The sequence below is a fragment of the Musca vetustissima genome, unplaced genomic scaffold (assembly GCF_032173495.1).
Source record: "Musca vetustissima isolate MV318-11 ecotype Yass unplaced genomic scaffold, APGP_CSIRO_Mvet_v1 utg2170, whole genome shotgun sequence".
Classification (NCBI taxonomy): Eukaryota; Metazoa; Arthropoda; class Insecta; order Diptera; family Muscidae; genus Musca; species Musca vetustissima.
In genome coordinates, this window is record NW_026879717.1 from 93,253 (window position 1) to 103,334 (window position 10,082).

General features: G+C 32.5%; 1 protein-coding gene across 1 annotated transcript; it reads right to left on the reverse strand.

Annotated features, from left to right (window-relative positions):
• Positions 1-4,285: 4,285 nt before the first annotated feature.
• Positions 4,286-9,441, reverse strand: LOC133324817 (uncharacterized). Its single transcript, XM_061533653.1, has 4 exons — positions 9,251-9,441; positions 9,024-9,173; positions 4,855-4,991; positions 4,286-4,770 (listed from the first exon to the last, which is right to left on the reverse strand). The coding sequence occupies exons 2-4, from the start codon at positions 9,053-9,055 to the stop codon at positions 4,289-4,291; spliced, it is 651 nt and encodes a 216-aa protein (XP_061389637.1). The 5' UTR covers positions 9,056-9,173; positions 9,251-9,441; the 3' UTR covers positions 4,286-4,288.
• Positions 9,442-10,082: the final 641 nt, after the last annotated feature.

Genomic DNA, 10,082 nt, shown 5'->3' on the forward strand with positions numbered 1-10,082 from the left:
AACTTCGACCATTTCTCCGATTTTATCGACATTTTCAATATTGAATTGACTAATATTGAATTTATATACATTGGAAACATTTACCAATTGTGGGGGAGGTACCAGAGGGAGTGATCCAATGCATTCCTTCTTCAGACATGAGCTAGGCTTGGTAAAGATAATATGCTGTACAAAGTTTGGTACAAATCATATTTTCCGTTCGCATGATATTATAAAATTATTTTTTTGCACAATTTTAGACCATTTTGTGGAACTGGTATTAGCGGGATTGGACTGATATTCCCCATCTTCGAACTTAAACCATGTTTGGAACAAATATTACGATGTGCAAATTTTAGATGAAATCGTAACTCCCTTCGAGAGTTATCGTGCGCACCAACCGGTCATACAGACGAACGGACATTTCTAAATCGCCCCAAAATTGTCTGAAACGGATTTTCTCTAAAGAAATGGGTCTTGGTCTTATCTTCGGACATGAGCTAGGCTTGGTAAAGATAATAGTTTGTACAATGTTTGGTGCAAATCGTATAGTCCCTTTGCATGATATTATAAAATTAATTTCTTGCATTGTGGGCCATTTTATGGAAGTGGTACTAGCAGGAGTGGACCGATATTCCTCATCTTCGAACTTAATCCATGTTTGGAACAAATATTACGATGTGCAAATTTTAGATAAAATCGTAACTCCCTTCGAGAGTTATCGTGCGCACCAACCGGTCATACAGACGAACGGGCATTTCTAAATCGCCCCAAAATTGTCTGAAACGGATTTTCTCTAAAGAAACATTGAGTCTTAAACCAATAGTTCAATGAGTCAATTTTTACGTATCAAAGTGTATATACAATCATTATCCACAAGGCTGAGGGAATAAGAAGTCCGAAGACAGTACATATACTTTTTCTGTAGACAAATTACTGAGAGTATTTGGTAAATTTGTCTGCAGAAATATAAACGTAAGGAACTTTGGCTAATATTTTCTATAGTAAAAATCGTATCCCCATGAACAATTCAAAAATTTTCTATAGAAAACATTTCTAAGACTCTTGGAATAATTTTTTTAAAGAATAAAGTCCTGAGAGATATGTTCAATTAGTTTAAACAAAAAATTCTCAGAATTTCACTATTTTCTGAAAAACATAAAAAAATTCGTTGGATTATTGGATCGACTTTTTTTAAAAAAACTTCCCGAGACCGTTGATTTTGTTTGTAACAAAAATCCCTTGCCTAAATGTTTGTGTACAAAAATCACCAAAAAAAATCCTATACTAGAAAGAATCTGCGACCCTTGGCAAAACATATTGGTTAAATTTTCGTATAAATTGAAATGTGACATTTTTTATATAAAAACCTGAGGCTCTCTGGTATATTTTTTAATCAAAAAATGCCTGAACTCATTTGATCTATAATTTCTACAGAAAAAATTCAAACACACTTGGATAATGTTTTCTACATTTTTAGGCATTTTTGCTCGCTACTTCGTATGCGGAAAGGTAATACAAAAATATTTCATATAGAATCGTGAATACTGCAAATTTGTTGTAATATAGTTTGCGATTTAGTACTCTTCATACAAATAAGCACTATTTTCTGAAATATTTCTTACTTCCATTAAAGAGATTAAAACCAGTAAGGTAATTAGTAACACACATCGTTCTAGACTTATTTCAGCTCGCTGTGCCTAATTTCGTGTAAATCGAAGGATATATAGGGAGTTTGGTGCACTATTTACCTAAAATTGGACTAAAATATATATGGGAACTATATCTAAATCTGAACCGATTTTTCCCAATTTCAATAGAGTTCATCCTTGGTACTTTTCGAACACATAATTACACATTTTCCATACCACCACCACTAAATTTAGTACCAGTTAGTATAAAAACCCCTTTGGTACTTCTTTCTAACTCTCCGTCAGTGACCCACATTACAAACTTAGCTCTCTCCGTTGCCGAAATCGAAATTTAGTGCATTTGCTATTCTATTTACTATTCCTACACATCAATTCGAGTTTCCAAAGTTATCTCCATAGCTAAATACTACACTTCAACAGTAATCTAAATTCCAAATCTCAGGATCCAACCAAATCTAAATTGTTCCAAATTTAGTACCATAATAGTCATACGTAAGAATTTCTAAAACTACATAAATCTTACTCTCCAACAGTAATCTTAATCCCACCAAAGTCCAAATTTAGTACTTTTCGTACTCATAAGTACGAACTTCCAAACATACCTCAATACTGTTTTCATTTAGTAATCGTAAGTCAAAATTTAAGAATTCCAGATCTGTCTGTTCACCAAAAACCAAATTGTACCAGATTTGGTACCATTCTGTACTTTCCGTACCCATATTCCAAACTATATCAAATCTACACTCCCACAGTAACCTAAGTTGCAACATTCGGGATTCCAATTCTACCAGTTCACCTAAGCCCAAATTGTACCAAATTATGTGCTTTTCGTACCCTTAAGTACATATTTCCACAACTATCCCAGTCATGTTCTCCAATAATAACCTTTAGTCTACATTTAAGGATTCCAGCTCTATCCGTTCACCAAGAACCAAATTTAGTACCATTTATTACTTTTCGTAGAGGTAAGTACGATTTTATAAAACTTCCTCAATTCGACACTGCAACAGTAATTTTAATCATAAATTTCAGGATCCCAACCCTATTCGTTCATCCAAATTGTAGCATATTTAGTACCATTTAGTACTTTTCCTGTACTCTAACAGTAATTTTATTTTCAAATATAAGTTTTCTATTTCTATGTCTATCTCTATCCTTTCATTTAAATCCAAATTGTACTAAACTCAGTACCATTTAGTACACATAATCATGCATTTTCAAAACTACCTCGATATCTCAATCCTACACTCCACCCTTAATTTTCATTCCAAATTTTAGGATTCCAGCTCACACAAAACGAATTGTACTCTATTTAGTACCATTTAGAGCTTCTCGTATCCAGAAGTACGAAATTCCAATAATACCTTAATCCTGTGATTTGCATTCCAAATTTAAAATTTTAATCTCTATCATTCACTCTGATCTAAACTGCACCAAATTTAGTACACCTAATGACAAATTTTTAAAACTACCGAAAATCAACAGTAATATTAATTCAAAATTTCAGTATCTCAACCCTATCCATTGGTACCATGGATAGGGTTGATTCTATATTCTAAAAGCAACAATTATTCCAAATTTTAGGTTTCCAGGTCTCTCCGTTCACCCAAATCCAAATTGTACCATATCTAGTGCCGTTTAGTACTTTTCGTACACACAAATACGAATTTCTAAAGACGTCGCTATAGCTCAATCTTCAACAGTAGTCAGAATTCCAAATTTCAAGGTTTAAGCTCATTCGTTTAAGCAAAATCCAAATTGTACTATATTTAGTACCATTTAGTACTTTTCGTACCAATTAGTACGAATTTCCAAAACTACCTCAATTCAACACCGCAACAGTCATTTTAATTCCCAATTTCAAGACTCCAGATCTGTGAACCGAAATGCAACTTGCACAAAATTTAGTACCATTAAGTATTTTTCGTACACAAACGTACGATTTTTTAAAGGTACCTCAATCATGTATTCCAACAGTGGCCCTTATTTCGATTTTCAGGATTCCATCTATATACACTCAACTAAAAGCAAATAGTACCAAATTTAGTACCACTTAGTACTTCTTAAAAAAACATAAGTAGGGAAATCTTAAACCATTTCCATATATTAACACCACTTCCCAACCTGTATTCCATATAAAATTTCAAGATTTTAGCTATATATGTTCAATATATATATAATTAGAACTAAATTTAGTACTTTTAGTACACTTATAGGTCGAATTTCTAAAAACCCTTTTGCATATCTTTCTAACTTTCCATCAGTGATCCGCATTCCAAATTTCAGAATTCTAGCTCTTCCCGTTCGCCTAATACAAAGGGTACCATATTTGGTACATTTTAGTACTTTTCGTTAAAATGGTTTTTTAAATGTTTCGTTTTATATGTATTTCGTTCCCAAAAAATTTAAAGCAAATAATGTCTTATTGTATTTGAAAAAGCCTACTATTAAGAAAGAAAATAATAACACAAATTAATTTTTTTTTAATATTTTATTACAAAAAGGGTATATAAATAAATATGTTTATACAAAAACATTAAATAAATACAATATAGAAATGAAACAAAGACGCAAAATTAACAATGATTTAACAAATGTTGCACTAAATACAAAATGCATGGCCAGTACAAAATTTCAATGAGAACAAACATCCCCATTTAACTCTTTTGTGTACTTTCAATATCTTTGCCAGTACTTCTGCCATAATAACCGGAATAAGCAGCATCTTGAGCAGTATTACCAAAGCTAACGGTATTAGCCGAACCACTATCTTGATAATTTTTACTATAATAATCACCATAAGGTTTAGAGAATTGTGGTTCTGGTCTATAGCCACCATGTTCATAATGATCATGATGATGATAGTAGGTAGCTGGACCAACACCCTGAGGCGAATATTGAGTAAATGATTCCTTGCCAGCAAATAAACCAGAGAATAGACCACCACCTTGATGAGCACCAGGAGGACGACAGAATTTGAAGTAAGCAAATACACCGGGTAGAATAATGGCAGCCAAACTGAGAACTTTCTTAAGGCCAACAATGCCCAAAATGAAAGGCAAGAAGAGCAACAATTTCAGCTTGAAGATTTTCAATACCAACAACAGGGGGATGATCAATTTCTTCAACTTCTTGCGTTCTATTGATGGAGAAGGAAAGAGAGAATTAGAGAGGAAGATGATTAGTTTTGTGGTGACAAAGTTTTGTAAAATGTTATACTTACTCAATGTTGAAGCATGTTTCTCTTCAATAATATCCAATTCACTATCAATGTCATTGCCAATGAAACGTGCTTCATAACGACCAGCTTCTGTTAGTTCTTCTGGTACTTCTACTTCCAAGGCAGTGGATTTAATGAATCTGAAGAGGAAATTTAAATTAAATTTTGTTTTAATTAAATATTAAAATATAAAGTCAAATTAAAATGTTTTAAAAAGCATGAGCATACAATTATCCACATACATAATCTATGAACACAGAGTTTCAATTATTAGTAATTAAATACTAAATATTCCATAAGAAATTTATAATAAATTTTCTAATATAAAATTTTAATTTTTAATTGCTTTAAAAAATCCATGTGCTCTTTTTATATCGCAAGTTGTGTCTTCACAAAAATACCACATTTTTACAGTAGCAAATAAATTGTAATAATAATTATAAGAATGCTTCACACAAATTTCTCAGAAAAAAAACAAATTTTGGAAATCTCGTAAAAGCAAGGTGTTAATATGACACATGTCACACCATTTTTATTTTTTTTTCTAGACACGTGGTAGAGTTAATTATAAATAAATGAACATTAACCCTATAAATTCTGAGAACTTATTAAATACGTACACAAAAAAATCTCAAACATTACTACTGGAAACCATATTAAATACATCATCTTGTGATGTACCACAATCTTTTCATTTACACCTATACGAACACATGTATCAACATTTTGTACAACTTTATTTTGTTCATATCATCTTCAATAAAAATATAATTTATTCATATTAAAGTCCCATTTGAGATGTTCTACGATTATCAGCTGCACACACTTTATTAGGTGTGTATTAATTTGGGTTATGGGAAAGATTGTTGGAGCCAATGAAACAACAGTAAGGGAAGGACCTAAATCGGACGAAGTGATATAAAAATTATTTATGCTTTGCGAAATAAATATTTGATAGTGAATTCGATTTATAAAAGATTTGACTATATATATGCATCATTTATATGAAATTGGACGAACTTATTATGGGAGCTAGATATTGTTCTGAATCGGCTCCGTTTTGCCCCCTAGTGGGATATCGCAAATCTATGTCCTCTCTGAGGGAAATTAAATGGATTGCATTGTCTGTTCCGACATAGACTTGTTGCTATAATAGTTTTCGAAAGATCCTATCGATGCCAGAGCCACCAATTTGCCGTGAAGTGACTAAACAATAGTGTCCAGTAAGTGAATCAAGGTTTCAATCTGAAGTAAAAAAAAAATGCTCAGAGAAAGATTTTTTCCTCATCGTTGTTGGTTGAAAACAAAACACAATCAGAACTACCTTAAGAATGTTAAAAAAAACTATTTATACCCTTCACCACACTGTGGTACAGGGTATTATGTCTTTGTGCATATGTTTGTAACAGGCAAAAATAATCGAGATAGACCCATGGTTCCTTTTTAGAATATGCATAGAATCACTTTCTGAGTCGATTTGTGCATGTCCGTCTGTCCGTCCGTCCATGTATTTTTGTTAACAAAGTACAGGTCGCAATTATGATCCGATTTGGATGAAATTTGGCACAGGTCATTTAATTGGCCCAAGCACGAACCCTATTGAAATTGGGAAAAATCGGTTTAGATTTAGATATAGCTCCCATATATATTTTCGTCCGATTTAAGGTGAATAGTGTACCAAAGTCCCTATATATCTTTCGATTTGCACGAAATTTGGCTCAGCGTACTGAATTAGGTCTAGAATGATGTGTATTAAGTTTCCTGAAAATCGGTCCAGATTTAAATATAGCTCCCATATATAGTTTCGTCCGATTTTATGTAAATAGTGTACCAAAGACACTATATATCTTTCGATTTGCACGAAATTTGGCACAGCGTACTGAATTAGGTCTAGAATGATGTGTATAAAGTTTCCTGAAAATCGGTCCAGATTTAGATATAGCTCCCATATATATTTTCGTCCGATTTTATGTAAATGGTGTACCAAAGACCCTATATATCTTTCGATTTGCACGAAATTTGGCACAGCGAACTGAATTAGTTTCCTGGAAATCGGTCCAGATTTAGATATAGCTCCCATATATATTTTCGTCCGATATATAAATGGTTCACCAAAGACCCCAAGGTTGGCACAGCGACCCCAAATTTGACACAGCGTACTGAAGTAGATATAACCTAGCTTGAAGCAACCCTGTATCTGACCATTTTCATGTTAATGGTCCTTCAAAAATTTGACGTCTGTTAGGATTCATCTGTTGAATATACCCACAGTGGTGAAGGGTATCATATAGTCGGCCCCGTCCGACTTTACTACTTTCCTTACTGGTTTTAACAAGCTTTCGAAGTATCCGCAAATGTGATTCAAAAGAATAGGAATCTCTCAAGATCCTCGAAGTTGGGTATTTGGTTCAATCCACGTCTCGAAAGGAAACATTTATTTTGAAAGTGGTTTAAGTGCATTTTAGGTTCTGATGAATGCCTTGCTTTTTTAGTATAGTTTCCAAAACATATTAAGTTATATATTCTAACATGTTTAAGGCCTCACAGCCGGAAACAAAATTAATACCATTAACAATTCAAACCTAAACCTTTAAATATTTCAATACAAGAATAAATGGACTTAGACCACTTTCAAAATAAAGGACGCATATGTTTCCTTTCGAGACGACTGATATGTTTTGTTTTTATGAAAGAGTTGACCATCTGTGGGGAGGAATCAGGAGAAGTTGCCCTATAGATCTCATCTCTGGATTTAATATAGGGTTTTAAAAGTTTTTTTTTTTAAGTTCGCCTAAGGTCAATATTAAAAAAAGACATCAAAAGGAGTAGACCGTCGTTCCTCATTTTCGGAGTAGATCAATATTTGGTATGAATATTACGATATGCAAAATATGTAACAAATCGTAAACTACAGTTGCTTAATATTAGATTAAAACAAATTCAAGAATTTGACACATTGCGAGGTAGGTTCCAGAAGGAGTGGACCGATGGATACCATCTTCCGACTTGATGTAGGTTTGGTAAAAATATCACGACTCACAATTTACGTGGTTTAAAAATAGGGTTTTACAAAGTTTGCTTTAATTTTGATACTCCGTTTACATGGTATTATAAAAATAATTTTAAATAATGACCAGACCAGCCATATTACCAATTCTTCACTTGATTTAAGTATTAGAAATAATATTATGATGTGTAAATTTGAAAAATATTGTTATGAACAAAATTCAGAAATTTATTAATAAAAAATGCATAGTATTAACGAAATCGTTTCATAACATTAATGAAATTCAGAACCTACCTATTAGGTTTATGGAATTCATTCATTCCAATTAGATAATCCCCATTCTCGATTTCATAAAAGTGAATTTTTGTTTTTTATTTGTTTTTAACCAATACTGATTCAAGAATGTCCTTTTAAAATTCCAAGCGAAAATCTGAAAAACTGTTGAAGATATAATCGATTTGTTATGTCAGCATCAAGCTATGACGGAAACTTTAAACGCTTTTTTCGAAACCTAGTTTTTATGAATAACGAAATTTCAAATCGTGGATGAGGATCCCCTCAAAATGACATGAAGTTCCCTTCGGAGCGTTGAATTAAATTTAAAATATGTCGACCCCACTTTAATACATGCATTATTTTGAAACTAATATTTTAGAATTGCTAATTTTGCTCATCATATTAGAGAAATTTCCCAAAATATAGTTTTGCAAAGACACATATTTTACAGTAATTACTAAGTAATAAAAATTTCAAAAGAGGGATTAAGTTAAAATATAAATTATTGGAATATTTAAATTTTATATAAACATTTTAAGAAGGATATGGATGAAGCATGGGCTATATATTTTTAAAATTGCTTGCAAATACAGAATCAGAATTCACAGCTAATATTAAAAATCAAATTTTATTATTAGAACAAATAGTCTATTGATAAGTATTTTGTGTTTGAGATAAGGTTAAGCAAGATGAGTTTAAGTAGTACCTAAGAATTAATATATTGCAGTACCTTACAACCACTCAATTTTTCTATTAATATAGGCAAAGGAGCACGTCGTAATGTACTTTTCAAAATAGTTATAAATAGAAACAGAATTTTAAATTAACAAACCTAATTGTCCATTTTGCACTCTTATCAATAAAAAAAATTATCCCAAATAAAACTCACCTTTCAGCTCGTCTCAAGGCATATTTCACCATTTGATCCCAATCGCTATCATCATTGCGTGGTTCTTCAGAATATTCAAATGGTTCACTCAATAAGGAACGTTGTTGCGTCTCGGGCAAACGTACAATTCGGGCAAATTCTGTTAAACTGCTTTAATAGGCAACATAAAGAAAAACTCACATAAAAAGGATATCCTATTTATAACATTTCCAAACAATTCAACTTACGGATAACTATTACGATAGAAGATTTCATCAAAGCTGGATAAAGCTTGATTTTTAAAACATTCCGATAGATCACCGCTCAAACAATTCGAATTGGTGCGTGCCAAATAGGGATCACTTTCACCGCCACCTAAACCGAAAATATCAAAGATTGATGAACGACCCTCACCGCCAGCCGGTTGAGGTTGTTGAGCCTGCTGCTGTGTCTGCGGTTGTTGTTGTTGCTGCTGCTGCTGTTGGGGTTGGTAGATTTGCTGAACATGATTGAAATTAATCGATTGTGTCTGTTGTCCGCCTGGGCTCGGCTGGTCCGGCAAACGTAAAGCTTCTCCTGATATTTGCCCAATTAAGATGGTAGCACAGAGGACGGTTGTTGTTAGTAATGAAAATCCAATTGGTTTCATATCCATCTCTGCAAAGGGCGAGAGAAAGGAAATTTATTAAAATTAATATAATTAAATTAAAAATTTAATTAATTAAATTTATTAAACAATGAAAAAAAATATTAAAGAATGAAATATTTAAAATAAAATTTAAAATTTAACAAAAATATCATTTTGCTTTCTATCAATAAATTGCCTATTAAACAGATGTGTATACTTCTTTATAGTATTCGCAGGCGCTACTTGAACTGTGGTATTCGGATCCCTCACATATCATCGACATGCGACACACACAATCTGAAGACGGTATGTATACATTCTCTTTTAATTTAGGCTCTGATCCCGACTCATTATATAAAAAACATGAGCATGCAATCAAAACACCAAAATTTGGGTGGTACCAACATATGGGGGTTATAACTAAATTGCATTCAATAATGGTTGTGCCCGAT

What these genes read in the sequence shown, in the direction of transcription:
- LOC133324817 (XM_061533653.1), bottom strand. Translation starts at nt 9,055, where the DNA reads ATGGTGAAATATGCCTTGAGACGAGCTGAAAG. An exon ending in GCCTTGAGACGAGCTGAAAG is followed by an intron (nt 4,992 to 9,023) that starts GTGAGTTTTATT and finishes TTTCCTCTTCAG; the next exon opens with ATTCATTAAATCCACTGCCT. An exon ending in GAAACATGCTTCAACATTGA is followed by an intron (nt 4,771 to 4,854) that starts GTAAGTATAACA and finishes CTCCATCAATAG; the next exon opens with AACGCAAGAAGTTGAAGAAA.